This window comes from Hirundo rustica, chromosome 6 (assembly GCF_015227805.2).
Source record: "Hirundo rustica isolate bHirRus1 chromosome 6, bHirRus1.pri.v3, whole genome shotgun sequence".
Taxonomy (NCBI): Eukaryota; Metazoa; Chordata; class Aves; order Passeriformes; family Hirundinidae; genus Hirundo; species Hirundo rustica.
In genome coordinates, this window is record NC_053455.1 from 50,729,902 (window position 1) to 50,752,177 (window position 22,276).

Sequence of the window (22,276 nt, forward strand, 5' to 3'; positions counted from 1 at the left end):
TCTACTGAACCCCTGTGCTTATAACCACTCTGAAAGCAGAACCATGTTCATTTTGAAGTGAGTAGCCACATGGATCTTGGTGAGCTCTGCAGGCTTTGCTGCTGATTATTGCATTGTTGCCTGCACTTACCAAGGACAGGACTCATGGGCCCAAGAGATCTCTGCTTGACTGGGGCTCCTAATGTATGGAGTGGCTACTGACACTTCTGACAACTTATTAGCTTTTGTTGTGTTCCAGGCTTCCAAGATAGGAGGTACAGCATAGGTTTTGTGAGTTGTGGTAGAAGGACCCACGATAGGGCTGTCAGAGGTATGATGAGAAAGGGTTATGGTCTCCAATAGAAGTAGCTGACTCCCCCCAGGGAGGCTGTGAATTCTCAAAACATATTTGCAGCTGGTGACTCCTGTACTGCTTTGTCTGAAAGGTATTATATAACATCCCTTTTTCAACATCCCTTTTTCTCTTGGGAGTGATATTCATCTCATAGAGCCTTGCCTGTGTAGTTGTGTACACTCTGACCATACTTTCCAGTTACCCAATCATCAGCTGTGGTTACTGACTTCGATTCTCAGCATGTAACACAGTGGGGCTGATTTCTGAGGTATGCTCAGCACTTAAAACTTCATCTTCCAACACTGCTTAGCCCACCAGCTTTGAAAATGAGATGCAATTTGATTCGAGCACCATTCCTAAAACTGCTGTCCATTTTTTGAATGCTGCAATTGTGTATGTATCTGTTTCTAGCTGTATGTACACAGATGTATAAATAAGTTACATAAGCATTCAATGTACATCAAATACCTGGGTTCTATGTATTCCAATTCATCTGGGCAGTAAAACCCAGCTGTCATTAAATATTATTTTTCCTTTTTTCAAATGAGTTATGAAACAGCAGACTAGACATTCTTCCAAAGACCCAGACCTTGGTTATTGAGATGCTCAGAAGCATCTGTTGATTTTGCAGTGCCTCTATTACGCCAGCCTGAAGGTGCTGTTAATAAAGCCTTCTGAAAAACCTTCCCTTTTAACAGGGATCAAATTCTCTTTATTAGCATGAAAAATGAGAAATATGTATCATTTGAATTGGATTACAGCTTCTCCAATTCTTACTAAATGTTTCTGGAATTATAGTGGGTCAACAAACTCTTCCCTTTTTTTGTCCTGATTTTTGGAGGTACTTACCTTGTCTGTTACCAGCTAACCTGATAAATAAAAATCTACATATATTTCAGTGAAAATTACACTTTCTTTCTGCCTATATTTATGGAGGCAGAATCTTTTACCCTTTTAATTGTTTTGTCTTTAATCTAAATTACGAAAGAGGACTCTTACTATTTTTTCTTAGAGATAATGCTGGGACTTTCATTAACAGAAAAGCTTATGTCTCAGCGGAATACAGACACCCAAACTATTGTTTAGCTAACTCCCAATTACACAAATGGCAATTAGGCGCTTAAGTCACATTTAGATATCTGAATAACTCCAGGGATTTGAGCTAATAGATCTTTCTGTATGACACATTTCTTATATGAAAAGAGAATGAGGGAGGGGAGTATGAAGGAAAAAGGACAATATCTGATGAATTGATTTCTAGGTGACTTAACCTGACTGACTATTCACAGCGTTTATAAACACCTCAATGAAATGTTTAAGAAATTAGACTGTCCTGTTTATCAAATTTTGGTATTTTTATTATGTGTAGGCAAATTTGATCTCTGATTAATACACCCCATTGAAGTTTTTTGAATAACTACTTGAAGAAATGTTGAGATCCAGATTTTACTCAGGGGTTTTTTTTAATTTACAGATTACACAAAAACTAGCAAGAAGTGAACAAGATCTTCTGGCTACTTTTGGGTGATGATAATAACTGAAAGGAAATTCTGAGCCCCAATTGGAATAATTAATTTTAATATTTTCCATGAGTATTTGGGGCAGCTCTTTTCTGTCACATGTAATCATTTAATACTCATTATGAAATTATGGTCAGAATGAGCTTAACAACTTTGTATTGTTGTGTTTTCAGTTCAGCTACCTCTATTACACAATGTTAGTTTTCAATAAGTCATTTTTTTTAAAATTGTGCTTTGCCAAATTTTCCTGTTTATGAACTACTCAAAGATAATTGAAATTGCCTGTTTCTCACATGTATCCTATTCATGCCATCTGCTACCTGAAATTTAGTTTGGATACTTGCCATGCTGTTGTAAAGTGTTTTCAGTTTTATTTATTTCTAGTTGACCATATGTTGTACTTATATTTGTGTGTGTTTATATCACATATATATTTATAAAGTGAAAGCATTCATTTATCTTGACTTAGCCTGTTTACTGTGGATAGTATTACCTCATGATGTCTCAAGTCCAAAATTAATTTCTTACAGAGTTAGTGAAATTTGGTCTTCATTCAGGACAAAAATTAAAAATTACTGAATATGGCATAATTCTGAAAAAAAGTCAAATAAACTTTAAAAATATGTAAAAGTTAAGATAGTGCAATTGCAAAAGAGATCATTGTGCTTAAAACTGTTTATAGTACCATTTTGCAAGAAAATGAAATTCTTCAGCATTTGTATGAGATAAAAAGATCATCTTTCCATCTGAGAAACTGAGTAATGAAAAAATTGAAGGGTTGATTTTTATTCACCCACCAGTGTTTTTGAAACCAGCATGTTTTGCAGGAGTGTGGTGATCATCTCCTTTGTTCCCAAATTCCAACTTCAGTCTAATGGAGGGAACCAGCTAGACCAGTCTGTGTGACCATCCAGCAGAGCAGCTCCTGCAGGACAATTTTACAGTACAGGGGAATTTTTTGTAGATAGTTGTAGAACTGCTGTATATTCCTTAACACTAGTTTGAACAGCAATGCTGTGTGAATGTAAGTGTGCAGCACAGCTGAGAGTTGATTTGATACAATATTTATCTCCCTTTGTGCACTGAGATGGTATCATTTACTCCTGGTTCTATCACTCAGGAGTAATTCTTTCTCTTGGAAATAAATTTCCTAGCAGGTCAGCCATCATATATCTTTTGAATTGTTTCAGAAATGCATCTTTATCTATCTATCTATCTATCTATCTATCTATCTATCTATCTATCTATCTATCTATATCTCTGTATATATAACATGCATTCTGCCTGTGCCCAGGGCTGTTAAAAATGCCCAGTTTCAGTGCAGCCTTTTACGAGTCCCATCACTGTGGCTGGTCATGCATGCTGGCTGTCTGCTACTGCTCCTTTAAAGTTCCTGGGGTAAAGAATTGGAAGTAGGCTCAGAGAAGTCGCATAGTTTCACTTCTGCATCTTGGCATGTATAAAGATCTGTCTGGTTAGAGGGAAGTAGCCTCACAGTCTGAGGCAAAGCTACTCTGAAGGTCTTGCTGGGCTGATGTAGCTGCTGTGTTGTCTTGAAGGGAATGGTATATGTTCCATTCTGTGCTGGTGAACATTGCTGTCAGATTTCTCCAGAGAGAGAAAGCTGAAGAATTAGTGAAGGTGCAGCGGTAAAGCTTATTACTCCATTCTCCAAAGTATTTGTGGCTCTCATATGCATATTCTCTGCAAATAAGCTTTTGAAGCCCTATGTAAAACAGTATTTAATTTGCTGAAAGCTGTTTAATTCTCCATGAAAGTCTTTAACATCATTTCTAGGAAGAGAATCTTGCCTGCTTTGTACTCACTGTCCCAAGTCCTCACATTCACCAAAACCAAACTGTCCCTGAGGTGTTATCTGTGGAGCCTGTCTGAACAGAAAAGATCTTCCAAGAAGTACATGGGAAAAGAGCATGTGTTAGCATAAGGACTAGATGATTTCAGGCAAAGGAGAAAGAAAACAGAAGAAGCCAAAAAAGAGACTAGAGACAGTAAAGAAGGGGGTTAGATTTCTCCTAATAAAGTCCATAGTGCAATAAGTGAGTGTTTGCAGATTGAGAACAATGATTTAAGCCCACAGCCTGTTTCACTACTAGAGACCATTTTGTTGTATGCAGAGAATGCAACTTTCCTCTTTCATGAAGAACCCAGTTCACTAAAACTTTTCTCTTAGATGTGGAGATTAGAATTATTTTAAATTTGCTCACTGGTATTTAGCTTGCGGTCACCTGCCAAGTGTGGCATTTTTAGGGTGAGTGCTATTATTTTTCCAGGCTCACAGTTTACAGTTGTCATCTGATTTGGAAAATGTGGACAGGATGAATGGGTTTGTTCCTTTTGTAGGGGATTACAATAATACACGGAAGCTTGTGAGTGCCTCTGACAGATGTGCTGGCCGCCTGCCACTGCGTGAAGGGTGCGGCTCTGACTGACAACTTGCAATTATGTGTTGATGAATGGTTCTGATGTGTGTTCAAGAGAAAACCACTTTCTAGAAAGTGAAAGTTGTGCATACGGTTCCTATAAAGTCAGTCTTAAGAAAGGCCCTAACTTCTATTTTTTGTTGGAATAACCAACTTTGATCCGCTTTTCTGTCAAACTTTTTCTGGTTTTGATAAATAAGGGCCAACCCAAAGTTTATATGGGGAAAATTAGCTTTGGCCCATTTTGGCTGGAGAAATGCTTTATCTGCGATTTTAGTCAAACTGACATCATCACTGCAGAGATGTACAAATGCATACACACAGAGAAATACTTAAACATATACACATGACTGTGCAGTAGCCAACAAGTTCATCAAAGGAAATCCATCGAGCAAAAAACCACATTTCTGTTAGGGGTATAATTCACCCACCAGTAGCTGGACTGTGTAGCTCATGTTAGTGTTAATGGGAGTTTCAGCCACACACCAAAGACAGGATGTACCACAGAGGACTCATAAATGATCCCTTTCTTTCTCAGATTTGATCCAGATTTTTTGCAGTATGTTGCTGTTGAAGTCACAGCCTCAGAGCAGCAAGACATAGAGAAGGTCAAGTATAGGACCTTGCACTTGGTTCCTTGGCCCTGGAAAATTGTTACATAATCTAATTGATGGTTTGCTTAGTGTCGTTTTCTGATATATGTACTACATCTAGGAGCTGATATGAATTGTGTAATTTTGGGCAGATCTTACGGGTGACTTTGCTGGTATCACTGTGAATTGAAACCAGAACATCAGCAAAAGAAGAGGAATTGGGCTTTAAGATTAGGATGACCCCCACCTGGAATACTGCATAGTGTTCTGGTGTCCTCAATATAAGAAAAGTATGGACCTGTTGGACCAAGTCCAGAGGAGGGTCATGAAATTGGTAAGAGAACTGGGGCACCTCTCCTGTGAAGCCAGGATGAGGAATTTGGGAGTGTTCTGTCTGGAGAAGAGAAGGTTTGGTGGAGACCTCATGGCAACCTTCCAGTATCTGAAGGAGTTACAGGGAAGCTGGAGAGGGACACTTTTTCAGGAACAGTAGTAATCGGACAAGGGGGAATGGGTACAAACTGAAAGAGGGGAATTTAGATTACATATTAGGAAAAAAAATCTTTACTGTATGGTTATTCACTGGATCAGTTTGCCCAGGGCGGTTACAGGTGCCCCAGTCCTGGCAGTGTTCAAAGCCAGGTTGGATAAGGTCTTGAGCAGCCTAGTCTAGTGGGAGATGTCCCTGCTCATGGCAGGGGAGTTGGGACTAGATGATCTGTAAGGGTCATTCTAATCCCTTGATGTTCTGTGATTCCATGTGCTAAGCAAAGAACAGGAGGCTGCAAAAGCAGTGTTTGAAAAAGAAAGAATTGAGCAATGATAAGAATGTGTGTATCTGTCCAGGTAGAAAACATATCTTTTTGGGTGCAAAATTAGTGGCTTCAAACTATTTTTCGTGGTTTTCTCTTTGGCCAAACTCTACTGACCCTTTTGATGGACTACTGGTCCTTCTTGTTTCTGATATAAAGTTCTGGAAGCTTTTTCAAAAGAAAAAGACTAGTCTTGAGCACTGGTGAAACATGCTCACGGTATTAAAATTTTTTATCTAGTCTTTACAAAAGTTGCCATTGTTATAAAGGAGTTGTTGAGCAGCCTGATCCAACGTGCTGATTCCTACATGCCTTTATGGCAAACAAGTATCCTGGTTTTCCAATATATTTGTTGGCAATATTTGTTCTTATTCTCTGATCAGCTATTTAATAAAACATAAGGTTCCACTATTAGGGCCTGCATCTCTGTCAGTATCCATATTTTGAAATTATTTCACTAGTGTAAAAAGAGGAAAAAAAGTAATGAAAACAAATGACCAAATTTAATACTAATTTTGTAAATAACTGCAGAAAAGTAACAGAATGTGGCAATTTAAGTTTTTTAACATATGTTCTAGGGCTAATTTCCAGAAGTTTAGATACTGAGGAGGTCCAGTTAAGAGTTTACAGTGGAAAGGAGATGTTATCATCTTTGTATCAAAGTTCACATTTACACCATGGTTTATAGGCTAATAAACTCATTAGGGAGTTACATTTTGCTGAAAAAGGAAACAGTTTATTTCCCGTCAGCTAAAAGGCTTTTGGACAATTCCAGAAAATATCTGGATGTGGGATAGGTCACAGAAAGGAATTATTGTTCCTAAATACAAGATTTTGGCACAATTCTTACATGCCTAGAATTGAAAAGTTTTTGAGTTTCTCAAGAAACTTGAGCAACATGACAGTAGAATTTTAAAAAAATTGGTGTGACTTTCAGCATTCATGGACTGTACTAGCAGCTCTGGGACCTGGGACCAAAGTATCCACTTTGCCTTGGGAAAAGCCATGCCTGCGCACAACACCTTCATGTCTTTGTGCAGGCCAGGGTTCGGTGTTCATTGACCTTTGCTTAGTCTGAGCAGTTGCTCCCTTCAGATAGTAAGTTATATAAAATATATAGATCTGAAAGGAAAAAATAACAAAAAACACTAAGTTTTTCTCATGCAGCTTGGGCCACTGAGTTCTGAAGAGTCCCTAAGTTTACTAGAAGCAATTAAGATGTTTCATTATGATTTTTTTTCCAGGGGCTTCTCTGAGGAAGTACATGAGGTGCTGTACGTGTAGCAGTAGTAAAACCAAACAACAGTCCTTGCCACAGAGAGCTCTCAGTCAAATCTTATAATAAGAGAGAACAGGTGAAAATGTGTGGAAACGGGTGATTGGTGTGGAGAAGTGGGCACCACTGACATTGACGTTAGATATTGATATAAGAAGCAGCAGTCACAGTGTGCCACCTGCCCAGCCATACATAAGGTGGTGTAAATAATACCTCGCCCATAAATAAGTGTTTAAAAAAAGCTTAAGGAACCAGAGACGTGTAACTTTCAATGTTTGAGATTCTGCCTTCCTAGTGCTCATGATTATATTAATAGTGTGAGGGCAAATGCAGGAGGGGAGTTCATGCAGGTTTGCAGCCTGGAGATTAGAGAAGTGTTTAATTGACAAAAAAGACTTTACAGTTGTCTAAATACAGTAAGTTTTGTGAGTAACAGCAAGATAGAAACCACAGTAAGATAATTTTCATGTGGAGTAAAGACAGTGAAAATAGAACCAAAGAGTAAGAGATTGATCTTGATTTAATGTATGTAAACACAAATTAGGTGGACCAAACTGTTACCACGTGGAGAACCTGGCAGCAGCCCAAACTTCTGCCTTTGGCTTGATAGTAACAGGCCTTGGCACTGCACATTCAAACGGTTGTGACCACATTAGTTTTTCCGTATGAAATCTATACATCTATCCTTTGTACATAAAAACCTTAGGAATCACAGAGTGCCCTTGCTGAAATGCTTTAAAAGGAAGTGTAGCATAAGCATAGTGTAAGGATTATTATTACAATTAAGAAATATATGGTTGCTGTTGTGAATTTTGTTATTCCTAGAGCACAAGTGCGTGACGTGCATTAGTCTGTGATTATTGAATGCAAAAATCTTTGCCTGTTACTCATGCACTGAATTTGGTAACATATTTAAATGAATAAGGCAATATTAGACCTCATCACAGTCTGCAGCTTCCTCATGAGGGAAAGAGTAGAGGCAGACACTGATCTCTTCTCTGTGGTGACAAGACCCAAGGGAATGGGTCTGAAGCTGCATCAGGAGAAGTTTACATTGGATATGAGGGAAAGATTCTTCACCCAGAGGGTGGTTAGGCACTGGAACAGCTCCCCAGGGCAGTGGTCACAGCACCAAGCCTGATAGAGCTCAAGAAGTGTTTGGACAATGCTCCCAAGCACATGGTGTGACTCTTGAGGGGTCCAAGGGCTAGGAGCTGGACCCCATGGTCTGAGTGAGTCCCTTCTTACTCTGAAGATTCTGTGAATATGATTTTTCAATATACTATGTCATTTAGCATTCAAAGAAAAATATTTCCTGCCTGTTCTGTTCTTTGGAATAAATACATCTAAGATAATAAACCACAACTTATAACTGAATAATCTTCTGATAACATGGAATTCTCTACTGGTCCAAAATGCGAAGCAAACACAACAAAACATCTCAACAACTAAGTCTGTGTTAGATTCTTCTGCATTTGGGTAAAGAGTATGTCATAAACCTACATTAATCTACAGTTTCAAAATAGCTGTGTAGAATTTCATGCATGCCTAAATTTTCTGGGTAGTTATGCAGCTAAAATTCACCTCATAAATTTAAACTCCTTGTAACTGTAGAGTCTAGATTAAATGAAAAAAAACTCAAGAAGACTAAATGTTTAATGCAGAAATTGTGTAAATTATCTCTTTTACCTTTGATATAACTTTTTGTGAAGCTGCATGGACTAGTCCTTGTTTGTAGTGAGGAGGACTCTGGAAAAGAAATAATGTTTAGTAGCACAAGAATAATTAAAAATAACTTGATACAGGTAGTGTGAACTTAAATATAATTTCTCTTCTATGCAGCTGTGAAGATTTAATTGCACCGAAAAAGTTTTTGCCTTTTGTGTAGCAGATTATTAAGTATTATTAAATCTCTCAGATGTTTACAAATTACCCCAATTTTCTTCACTCTGATATTTATTGTCTTACTATGTTACATATTTGGGGAAGGTGTTTATGATGTTTAATTTTTTGCTCCAGCTTTGGGGGCAAAAATTATTTTCTGCTGTGGTGCAGTGTCAATTGGTGCGCGGAAGTGTGGCAGTGCTTGAACTAAGCAAGAGGGAACCTTACAGAAATCTGTCAGCCTGTACATGGGGCTGTCAAGATTTGCTCTGTTGGGAGAGCAAAAGGGGGTTGTTCTGTTTTGCTGCATCAGGACAGGGTGCAACATACACTGCTTTATTATCATTAGTACTTTTATTTGCTGAAGTCCAATGTGCAGGAACTAATTCATGTTCACTGTGTCTTTAATTTGGAGTGATTAGCACCCTTCAAATTGGCATTGTTTTCAAATCTGACTACTAAATCTAATTTATAAAAGTCTGTTTATATACTTGTGTATAAAATCACAGGTTTAAACAGGTTTCATACCTTGAATTTTTCACTATGTCTGCATAATTGGTGTAAGCTTTCTTCAGCTGTCCAACAGAACTTAAAACATATTAAAATTAAAACAATTTTTGTTTTCATGTAAGGAAGTATAATTTTCTTGTATGAATAAGCAATAGTTTTTCCTGAAGAAGAATTCTAATTCATCCAGTCCATTAACAGGATGATCCTCCATGAATGTGAAACTGTCCAATAACTTGTTATGTTCTTACTGGGCAACCTGAAGATTTAGTGTCTATTAATTGCTTATTCAAGCTGTTCTCAGAAGTCATGGATAATACACAATTGGCTAGAGGCTTGTGGTGTTGGTTTTTTTTTTTTTTTTTTTTTTTTTTTTCTTTTTTTTTTTTTTTTTTTTTCTTTTCCCCAGAATATTCAGTAAATGTGCTACAAACAAATTATTGTCTCAAAATCTCTAAGAGGAAAAAAATGTAGTCGGGGTGTCAACTTCACAGGTGTGAGACTAAGAATATGACTTTAAAAATGTCATTGATTTCTTGGTTGTTCAGCTTGAGGTGCTTAGACTCTGATTCTTTTCCAGGGGACCTAACTTTGTTCAGCAGTTTATATATAGTTATATATATTATAGCCTCAATCTTTACATTTACTTTACATTGACACAGCTGCAGCTGCGAATGTTCAGCAGTTCCTCAAATAAAGCCCCAAGTTTTTTTAAATTGAGCTCCCAGAAAATGAAACTGCGACCCATCATTTCTCCTTTTGCAGCTCTCTCCCTCATTCATGTAATTTCTTTGAACTTTCGCAATGAAACATAGCCAATGACTGCATGGGCAGCAGCCTCATTTGCTCTGCAGTTCCAGTTTCTGCTTTCATCTGGGATTATCCCATATGCTGAATATAGCAAGAATACCATACAAAAATTGTGTGCATTTAAAAAATATTTAAAGAATGTGTAATAATGTACACAGAGGCTGAATTAGGATTTCCTGGGGAACGTTAATTCTAAGATTTCCATATCTTTCCATTACTTGACTTAAAAAAATTAATAATGCTATTTTATAGGAATAAAAATGATGGTTAATTTTCTCCTCTATGTATATAGGGAAATGAAAATGTGAGAATATTAGTCTTGAAGATATTAGCGCCTTCTTTTCTAAAATCCTTTCACAGTTATTATTCCAGAAAGATATACCCATGGCAGTACTAGGTTAATGCTTGAATTCCATGATCTTAGAGATCTTTTCCAGTCTAAATGGTTCTTTAAGTGTATGGCAAGTAGACTGGTGCTTGTGAGATTTGTAAACATTTAAAGCTCTGTTTGTTGGAATTAAGCAAGGAAATTCTTGCTTGATCTGTATTTATGTTTATATAGGATATGATCCTTTGTTTAAGTCGAAATTTTAGTAGTTAAAAGGGGTCTACAGAACTGATTTTGTCAGTGTATTTTAGTGTCCTGGAAAAGACTGCACCATGTACCATAGAGACCTTCAGAAACGGTAAATAGAGAGGAGATTCTAGCTATTGTTTTCATTCCTTTGCATCCTTGTTTGAAGTAATTTCAAATCAAGATTATATCATTTTGCTTTCTTTGTATTATACTTTAACGTACAAAACTGCTTAAGGATTTCTCATGAAAAATTCCTTTTGTTATACAATTGTTTTAATTTCAGAATATTTTATTTATGAGCTAAGATTTTTATACAAAATATTAAGAAGCCTTCAAATAATTAAACAGATGTTTATTACTGCATTATTAGGGTAATGAGTAGAACATGATTTGGGGGAACAAAATAGAGGTCCTTTGAATCATTCAGGTTTTGTTTATAAGTCATCTGGTGTCACAAATTTTACAAGGAACATTAATCAGTTTAATAGAAACTGATTTTCCTTGCTTTTCAGGAAGTCCCCTCACTCCCATTCCCTCAATTCTCTGAAACTAACCTGGTGTGAAGGAGCCTCCAGACTTTTGTTTTTCGTTTAAGATGTTTTAAGTCCTCAAAACTTTGCCTAATATTTTCATATTAATTTTACAGAACTTCTACTTTGTTAAAAGATACAATACTTAGTTGGCATTGCACTTGATAGGAGAGGAAGTAGTAACATAAATGTCCATTTGAGCTACCGGAGAATTTCTTGAGTTGAGATGGGATCCTCTGCTGCTGCATCTTGGTCCAAGAAGAGTTGTGCAATGTTAAAAGAAAATCTGCCCCCCTGTCCTTAATAAAATGTCTAGGTTTAGTACATAGCTGGACACAGGCTGGCATTCCATCTGCACTTCTTGACCTTTAATTAATTAATTTTTAATTTTCGAATTAATTAATTTTAATTTTTAAAATTAATTAACTTTAAAAAGAGAGATTTCTATGTCCAAAAAGGATATGGTACGTTATTTTTTCCAAAGCAATTTAAAAGAAACTTTTAAATATTACACTCTGAATATTTGTTTGAGTAATAATAAGAAGAATGTCACTTCAACTCAGAAGTGTTTGAGAAGACTGGATGCCAAAGATGAGAGTGAATTGTTTAGGGTTATAAAAAGGCTGTAACAAGGTACCGAGGTATGAGATTATGAGAAAGAATAATTAGGCCAAATATTGGGAGAAATTTCAAATCTATTGAAGACTAAGTAGGCTGTGATGGAGTTATGATGATGAGTTCTAGCTAAAATATTGACTCAGCCTGTTCTTTTCCACTCTGAGAAAAAACGAAAAAAGGGAGAGAAGATCTAGAGCTGTTCAATAAAGAAAGATGTGAGGATGGGAGGCAAAGAAAAAAATGAAAATTGAGATCTGATTCCATTAGCAAAAGTTTCTCCTTTCACAAAATAACAAATATTACAAATCCTATTGATTTTGTTACTTTGCTAGTATATCTATATAGCAAGAAACAGTATCATTCTTCTTTTTCATATCAGTTTATATAATCTTTGCCAGGGATTGCAAGCAAATTGTGATCCCCTTTTCCTGCCCTGATTGCTGTTGTTTAAAGCCTAAAGCCACTTTCTCTTGCCCATATTATATGTTCACTTGGAAAGCAAATAGAGGTGCAGATACTTAGAGAATAGGTGAATACATGTAATATACTGTACACTATCATTGTAATGCAAATAAGGGAATAACTTTGATGAATACAGCCAATCTAACAGTAAAATATAGCTTATCATGGAATGGAGATTTTAAGTGGAGGAATGAAATGTACATGTAATTTTAATAGACTTAAAAGATATTTCTCTTGTTCTAATATGCCAAAACATTGCATCCAAGCAATTACACTGACACTTGAGAAAGCTTCTTTTGACATACAGAGTGTATTGTCTAGTGCAGTGTTCATGAAATTAACATTTTCCTGAAGTAATCATATACAATTAAGTGACCAAATAGTTCTGAGGCAATACAACTGTATTCCACAGGAGCTAAATATATTTCTTCACACTGATCCTGCATGTTTTAGTTGAGCAGTCATTAGCATGTTTATAATGGTTCTAATTTAGCACAACATTTTCTGAATTTCATCCTTGAGTCATTTACAAATTGTTCATATTGAGTAAACAAAGGAAACAGATTGCATTTTATACTTAGCAATTTATCTGAAAGAAGAGGGGAGGGTTAATTGTCTGAAAGTTTTGCTCTGTTTGGGGAAGTGATTCTAGTCTTGCCTTGCTTGGCACACAATGCCTTTTTCCCTCTGTTCTAGGGGGAAAAGAAAAAAATAAATGGAGGAGTGAGTAAAATAAAAAATTAGGAGCAGGACAAGATTTGCCACTCCCAAAGGGGAGTGTGGAGCAGGACTGGAGCTGGCACGAGATTATCTAAAACAGTTGGTGCATTCCTTAATGATCAAGTGCTTGAGAAGTCCAGCTCTCTCTCACAGAGCATCTGTGTTGATGTTTATATCAGTGCCCTGCTGTATGGGAAAAGCATGCTTTCTCTTGTTGCTTTTCTAAAAATAGTATGGCATATAGCATTGTATGAGATATTTTAAGAGAACAAAAACATTTGCAAGGTTAAAGGTCCTGCTTTTTAATAAATAAATAAAAATAAAGGTCAGGACTGTTTCTTTCCATGAAATTCAGACTCCTTTTTATCTAGAGTTTTGCACTGAGCAGAATTCTGCTCTTTGCACCAGAGAATTCCTGTTGAAGCAAACCATTTTAGGCAGAATTGGAAGAAGTTCAGACTCTACAGTTTTTCCCACTAGCTGGATCATAAAACGCAGGTCTGGAAATCAACCCCAGCTAAATTCCAGTGTTTCTGTTTAGAATGTCTGTTGTTTCATGCAAGATCTAGACCATTCAAGTAGTGCAAATGAATTCAGAGGAAAACCAGAACATTTTAATGCCTAATTATTTTTAGTGATCTTGGAGAGTTTTAATTAAAAGTTAAGAGACCTCTCCAAGCTCTTACAGTTCTAATTTTATCATATTGTGGAAATCTTGTCACTATGAAAAAATGTGCAGCAATTGGCAGATCGGCCTGGTTCCCTGTACTAAACAAAATGGTGTGTTTGGTAGTCAGATCTTAGTTGCAATCCCATCATTGCTTCTTGCAAGAAAACATCTACTGTGAGCTGACTGCCTTTTGCATATAATTGTATTTAGGAAGTGTTCTTTGCCTTTTTTTTTTTTTTTTTTTTTTTCTTTCTTTCTTTTTTTTTTTTTAACTTTACAGAGCTGGATTGGAAAGAGTCAGTATGAGAGGAGGGAGTAAGTGACTGGCCAGGATTATTTGTCTCCTTAACATCCCAGGCGAGATATATAATATAGAAAAGATTTGATTTTATTTCTAGTTTGCAATAAAAAAAGCAAAAGGAATTAGCATATTTTCCTGTTCTAAATGTTATGCTGCTCATTTTTGTGTTGTGATTGTTTTTCTGCTTTTCAAGAGCTTGAATTTGGAGAGCTTATTAAAATGAGAAATTCTTCAGAAGTTGGCCAAAGATATCAGTTCACTGGCTAACAACATGTTGAAATGCCTTATATTTTAATCTTCTGTTAGACCATGACAATTAATTATGGTACAAGAATAGTATGGAAATTGAGAAGGATGAGATGAGATTCCCCTGATCCACTGCTCTGCTGACAGCAAGACTGAAGCCAAGCTGCTTATGAGCAAGAACCAGTGGCAGTGTTTTGCAAATATGGATGTTAAGCCTTCAGGCAGATTTTTGATTAGTTTTGTATTGTTGCTGTCTCCTTTTCTTTTATTTCAAGTTTATTGAGACAGAAAAGGATAATTTGTATTTGAAAGAAGAAAAAAAGGAACTATGACAACAAAAAAATCTATTTTAGTAATGTTACACAAATGTTACATCTTTGGATTAAAACAGAGTAGATACACCATCCAACAGTTAAGTTTTTAATAGTCATGGTTAAATTATATTTTATTTTTCAAGTAGTGAATGAAAACATGAAGTCCTTAATTTAATTTTTAATTGTTAGAAGATTATAAAATTGTGTTCTTTCACCATGAATTAAATTAACCTTCTGCTTTTCTCTTTGATACTGAAATGTTAAACTTTGCATATAATTTTAAAATACATAACATGAAACAGGAAAATCAGGAAATATTTTTATGATTTCATTTTATACTAGGTGGTTCTTTACCTCAAGGAAATCTGATTGACAGTGAACTCACAAAAGACACGTAAGCAAACTCTTGCCTTGTAGTCAGAGAGGGATCTGTTAACTAAAGGTCCCAACAGAGGTATATTAAAACTTATCACAGGTTTTTAAAAAACAAACTCAGTTTTCTGACGATTTCACAATTTTAATGACTGGATCTAATAATAGCAACAGTGGACGTGCTGTTTTAGTTTAATTGAAAGTAAAAAAAAATTGACTCAGGTAAATCAAATTCTTCTTGACTGTTATTCAGAAATACTTGTACTGGTTTCATTTAGATTTTTCTACTCAGAAGAGAATTTATCATTCTGCGAAGAATATTGAAACAAATCGTCCTCTTTTAGATGTGTGATGTATTGCATTCTTATTATTTTAGATGTCATGTCCTTAGCTTCACTTCTTCACTTGAAGAAAACACATTTACACTTGAAGCATTGGGTGAGATGTGCAAAGGTGCAAGAGGAAGTAGGACAAAAATGGTAGTCACAGTAATGTTAATTTGCAGCTTTGTTTTGGGGGGAAAAAGCAACACTTCTGTGAAGGAATCACATGCAATAGGCCCAGAAAGCACACAAAATGTCTGTCACATTTCATAATCTTATTTAACATTCTTTCAAAGAAAAAAAGAAGCAGACACCACACAATACTTTTTCTCAAACAAATATTTCATAGATGCTGACAGGCTAATTCCTCTTGTCTTGTTTTTCTTATACAGACTTGAATGAGGCATGTGAACTCATTTGACAAAGGCTGGTCCAAAGGACACCTTTTCTCCCATGGAGCTGAAGGCAAATAAATGTAATGAGAGTAGCTTGGGGAATACAGACCTTTAGAGATTAAGGAAGTTGCAAATTGATATTTAGTCCCAAACCCTGCTCAAATGTGATATTTTTATGTTTAAAAATACCAACTAAATTTTAATAAGATATAACTATATACTTAGTCCTGAAATAGAGACAAAGATGCCTTAGGTTTGTAGTATCATTATTCTAAAATGCAGAAAAGAACTTTATCCTCTTCATACTGTGGATCTGACCATATTTAGAGCAATTTCTCTTGCAGCATGCCTGATTTCTCTTCTAAATTGTCATTTCTCTTGCAGCATGCCTGATTTCTCTTCTAAATTGTCTACCTTGTCTTTTCCAGTGCCTCTTTCCTTGAGATGTAACAATTCAGAAATATGTCACCTATACTTCTATACCTTTGATTGAATTATACTTCTGTATTGTTTATGAACTTGCTGTGCATTTGCAATCATTATTAATAAATCAATGTGCTTTTGTCTTCTGTCACAAAGTAACGTGTGTATTCAAAAAGAATTGTATGCAAAACAAGTCACATTTTAGAACTCATATCATTAATAATTAGACGTTTGTAGTATTGTTACAACATATTTTGAGGGAAGCTTATTATAAAGGAAATAACAAGGCACTGCACAGTAGAAAGAATAAGACAGTTCAGTTGATCACTGGTATAGGTGTTATAAATATGCCAGTCTGTACTATAGTGTTTTATTAAGTCGCAAAAAGTCAAAGCTGATTTGAAATAATAATGTCTGACAGTCAGTGCTTTGAAGTTTTGCTGCTGCACTCTCACATTTAGGTTTTCTTTTATGTATGACTTTACCATAAAAACACAAAAACTCACACATGGCATGAATCTCTTTTTTCTTTTTATTTTTTCTTTTTCATTTATTTATTTATTTATTCTGTATTTCAAGGAAAGTAATAGGAGGCTACTTCAGTGAATTAAGAGGGGAAAAAAAAAAAAAAAAAAAGGGAACAACCTCCAAAATCAATGAGGATAGGTGCAGGCCACTGTCAGGTCATACAGAATTCATGTAAGCTATAGCTGAGGTGAGTAACTTGTTGAAGAATGTAAAAGTGAAAATAAAGGGGAAAAAACCCCAGAACTGAAAAAGGGGGAGAATAAGGATGAGGCAAGAGGCAAAAGCTAGTCCTGATTCAAACAAGATGACTTTAATTAAGTCAGAAGAACTTGAGAGCTTGGCTGTGGTAGCTAACACGCTCATTCTTCATCACCGGCCGTGCAACAAAGAGCTGGATTCCATCCATTCCATGACTGATTGATTATCCAACGGACAAATGTTAATTCTTTTCATCGATACTTTGTCATTGTGAAGAGATCCTTTTCATCTAACACCTAGGGTTTTTTCCCCTCAGCTTTTTTTTCCTGATTATATATCTTTTAACATCCTCTTATTCACCTTTGCAAAACTGTCATGTCTAACAGGATTCTCATAGTACTTTAAAGTCTTTTAGTTTACAATTAAAATTGCTAACTAAGTACGCAACAAACCGTGATATTAAATAATACTCAATGATTTAATTTAGTCATCATAATTATATTTAACCTGTTTGCTGTCCTTGAAGGAATTTTTTTCCTAGTTCACAAGAGAAGAATATAAAGGAAGAGAAGCTGTGTGTTTTTTAATAGAATAAATTGCTCCATTGCAACTTCACGAGTTTGATCTTACATGTGCCAGTAGAAAATATGCTACTTTGCCGCATAAGCCTAACTGTGGTTTATAAAGTCAGTGAGAAGAGCTAAAAATGTATAAATGCTAATTTCTTTCATTGCTTCTTTTATAATTGTCTTCAGCAAGGATACCCCTGAATTTTGAAAATGTCAGGATCCACAAGGTTTTGGAATGGTGCTGAAGCATTGCAGGGAGAGTGATGCAGTGCAGATGTGAATTCGGGCTCCTTTCTTCTCTGTTCAGTGCTGGCTTCCAAGTAGATGTTTTGTTTCTATAATGAATCAAATCAGAAAATGAATCAATATGGATGAAGACATTTTATTTATGTCAGAAGATATCTCTGTAGATTTTATGTGTCTATAAAAATTAATTTTCAGTACAGAAGGAAGAAAAATCCCTTTTTGATTCACAAACCTTTTCGAAATGTGTGTTTGTGAACACGGAATACAGAACTTGAAGGGAGTCACGCCTTTCAAGTATAAGTCTTTATATTTCGTTTTGGGTCGAATGTAGAGGACATCCAGAGGGCTTTAACCACATATCATTATTTTAGATTTGAAAAATTATGCAGAATAAACATGGTAATTGAAAATCTACAGGATTTTCACAGCACCACTTTTACAATGATATAAAAAGTTTATTAAAAGGCTCATTGTGTAATCATTTTGTAATCCTCCCAATAGCAAAATACAGTAGCTATAAATTGTGTGGTCAGATTCAGAACACAGAATTTGAATGAGATAGGGGTGTTAAAAGAACTCTGTCTTCAGGAATTTTTCAGGCATTTGTAGAGAAAAATCCTAACTAGCAATGTGATTATATCAAAATGCACACAAATAGAGCTGTTTTTCAATCTAGCTCTTTTCCAATCTGTCTTTAGAAATACAGTTTTTGCCCTTACATAATATAAGAACACTACAGATAAGCATGGATGTTCCTAGGAACAGTGAGAGAAGAAATAAAACAAGGGCTTTTGAGGGAAGTATTTTATCAACTCCAGTAATATGGTAGATATTTCTTTTTTTTTTTTTTTTTCCCTTTTTTATTGAAATATTTTTTCCTTTGTGTGAATTGAGGAAAGCATCTTAGTTAAAAGCAGTAGAACACATAACTTATAGCAAACATCAAAATAAAATTCTAAAGCTTTTTTTAAAATTCTAAATTTTTTTTTCAGGGATGAGGGGTCTGAAATTTTGGCAGGGGAGAAACACAGAAACCTCTTTTTAAACTAATCATGATATCACAAAAAAAGGACAAATTATAATGTTCTATTGATAATTGATGGTTATTTCTTGATTCTCCTATTATCAGGCCAGAACTCATAAAAGTAATAAGTGCCTGTTATTGTTAAAAGTAAATTGTTATTATATAACTAGTATTTTAACACTGCCTATTGCAACTTACAGCTCCTTAATTTTGTCTCTTTCATAGAAAGATATAATTAGTAAATAAATTAGCTTTTCTGTTGAAATATTACTTCAAAAATATTTATGAGCTGTGTTTTCTTTCCATTGGAGGCTTGCACGGTGAAAATGTGTTGCAATTAAAACCTGATCTTTGATCTCTTGGTAGTTAACAGTTTGGTTTGCTTTCAACTGGTTTTTATTTTGTTTGGCGTTTTGTTTGTTTGTTTATGTCAGCTGAGTTATACTAATGAACTTTTAGGCTGAAATAACTATTACCCTAAAGTATGATTGCCTATATGACCATTTTCTTCCTTAAACTTCTCCCTAAATCTTTAACTCCTTGTTTTGTGACCTCTTTGAATGTTTCTCCTCCGTCAGAGTATTTTTGGAAATCCTCTGAAAGGAACAAACTGTTACTCATTGCAATGATATGATCTATGATGCCATTCTTACATCTGGGCTTTTTACTCTTGCTTTCACGTGTGTCAGTGTTTCTGCTGGGACTGCTGAAATGAGAATTTCAGCTGCTGTTTGACCTTAATCTGCCAGTGATTTTGTGGAAGATAAGTTAGACTGAATTTTGCCTTCTCGTACGACCCACTGTTAACTCACGACTGGAGTGGGACTGGTACAAAAATAATTAAAAACTGGAATATTATTAGCTACTTAGAAAGCATTGTGCAAATGGGTCTTCTGAAAAAAGTGGCCCCTTGCTGGGAGAATTTCTAGGAAGAGAAGGTGTGTGGCTGTTCCCAGTGTGTGCGTTAAGGAACACTGTGCTCAGCACTGCCCAGGGTGAAGCGTGGCCTTACAACAAAGGCCCTTTGCGAGGATTTGTTTTGGGAACAGTTACATATAGGTAATGGTTTTGATATTTTGCAAACAGGGCCTAGGGGTTTCCATGGAGTTTAGCACAGATGTTGCTGGTGAGTCTACCTACAGCTGAAAGTAAGCACACAAACTTGAATTGAGATTTCATTATTACTATCTGGGAAGGAAAAAAATAAGTCTTGTTTGTGAAGTTTTCATGACATTTGTTTAGAAATTTGAATTGTGCTTATTAAAAGTCATAAAACCCCCACATCTTATCAACCATAGAATCATAGAATGGCCTGGGTTGGAAGAGACCTTAAAGATTACCTTGTTCCAGCCCCCTGCCACGGGCAGGGACACCTTCCACTAGACCAGGCTGCTCAGAGCCCCATCCAACCTGGCCATGAATACTGCCAGATATGGGGCATCCACAACTTCTTTGGGCAACTCTTCCAGTGCCTCAATACCCTCACAGTAAAGAATTTTCTCCTACCATCTATTCTCAACCTATTCTCTGTCAATTTGAAGCCATTCCCCCTTAACCTGTCACTGCATTCTCTTGTAAATAGTCTCTCTTCATCCTTCTTGTAGGCTCCCTCCAGGAGAATTTGCAGTCTTGTAGGTTCCCTTCATAAGAATTTCTATCTTAAAAACCACCTTTTCTAGGTATTGGCAAGATTATCAATAATTTAGGCATCAGAGCCAATTAGTTTAATTTAGGAACTGAAAAAAACCTTTGGAATTTATTGAAGTTTGTTATCCTCAATATGAAATTTTGTAGTGGGACTGGGGTCTGATCATAGGAAGCTTACTAGGGCCAATCTTTTACTTTCTCCAAAGTGTAATTACTTCAGTGACCGTTTTGCCCACAGAAGGCCTCCCAGACTAGGGCAAAGCCTTGAAATGCATTCTGAAATTCATGTGATGAAAACCTAACTTCTTATCATTGTATGTTGTTTATAGCATACTGAGAAATTTTCTGATACTGTGAATATCGAAAATGTAGAGTGCTTTCATTAATTCCATGGAGATATTATATGAATAACTTTTGCATTGACATGGGTATAAAAATGGGTTTCAGATGTCACTGTGTGCCAAATTTCCAAAAAAAGCTACTAAATCTTCATGTATAATTTTGAGTGCACAATCATTCTCAAATGAAAAAGAAAGAATTTGTATATACGTTGGCAGTCTGTGCACGTAAATTGGCAGTTAGAATGCACAAATACACACCGAAGTTTTTCTTTCAATTAGACCCTTGTTAAATCCATAGTAACTCCATTAACTTCAGGGGAATTACTTTGGATTTAAAATGCAGTTAAATAAGAACTCAGTTTGGCTGCAAGTTCATGTCCTTTCTAAGCTATGATTCGACTGGTACTGGGAGAACAGTTTTAAAATGAAGGTGGCACCTGTTTGCCTGTAAGACTACGTTTGATAATACTTTTTTTTTTTTTTTTTTAATTAGATTCATCATGTGTGGAAAAGCTACTTTCTAAAGACTGGAAAGAGAAGATGGAAAAATTGAACACAAGTGATCTCCTTGGAGACATTAAAGGTATTTCACTATATCAAACTTTAAATGTTTGCGAATATTTTAAGAAGGGGATTGAGGATTTTTGAAAGTTCAGAAAAAATAATAGAAATAGCTGTCATGAGTAGAGGGTGCCATTCTTTCCAGTCAGCTCACCCTGACTTTTAATATTTGTCTTTGAAATGATGGATGAGTGTGCCAAAGAAATGGAGTTTGTCACAATCAGTTATCGGCAGTATCAGGGATGTTATCATAAAACACCAGGTTAGTAACATTGGTTCACTGACATTAGCCAGATACCTCTGAGCAGAGGAAGAGGAAGAGATGGAGAGGTACCAGTACGTGGTGCTGCTTCTTCCCAGTTGCACAAACTGTGTGTAGAAATATCATTCTGCTTGTAAAAGGCAGCATTTTTGTTGTTGCTATTCTAAATCTTTGATTCAAAATTGAAAAAAAAAAGGTTTCTATTAATCCCCTTATGCAGAAATAGAGCAGGTCTGGACAAAATTTGGGACCTACCAAAATCAGTGCAAAATTTGTTGTATATATGGGCAATAATTTCCACTATTCTCATTATTTCTTGAGCCAGCATCCTAGGAAAAATGGGATTCTCTGGACAATTAAGTACTAGGTAGAAAAGCAGAAGTGTTTTTTTCCCCACCCATCAATTCTTCCATGCATTTTCTTAGTGAGAAGAAACTCAGTATTATTGATTAAGCAACAAATTTAACATGTGGGGTTTGTTTTGTGCTGTGAGAAGGGGTCATAAGGCATGTTTGAGGAATACACAAAGTACCCAAGATTTATTTCTATTCATTTGTATAATTTTCATAAACTGCAGCTACAGAGGTGTGGAAACAAAGAGTCATGTTCATCATATTAATGAATCTTTTCTGTAAAATTCTTTAATTATATATATATATATATATATATATATATATATATATAAATTCTATTTGATGAAAATTGATGCTTAGGGATTTAAATTTGCACCAGAGAAAATCAGGATAGTTCAAAAATTTTTTTTATATTATAC

General features: G+C 35.6%; 1 protein-coding gene across 6 annotated transcripts in view; it reads left to right on the top strand.

The window, feature by feature from the left end:
* SOX6 (SRY-box transcription factor 6) overlaps positions 1-22,276 on the top strand; it is a 363,778-nt gene that overhangs the window by 172,770 nt on the left and 168,732 nt on the right. For all 6 annotated transcript variants that reach the window (XM_058421042.1, XM_058421046.1, XM_058421045.1 and 3 more), the window contains one exon: positions 21,175-21,264. In XM_058421042.1, the coding sequence (XP_058277025.1) occupies positions 21,175-21,264 (90 nt within the window). The remainder of the gene's footprint in view (positions 1-21,174; positions 21,265-22,276) is intronic.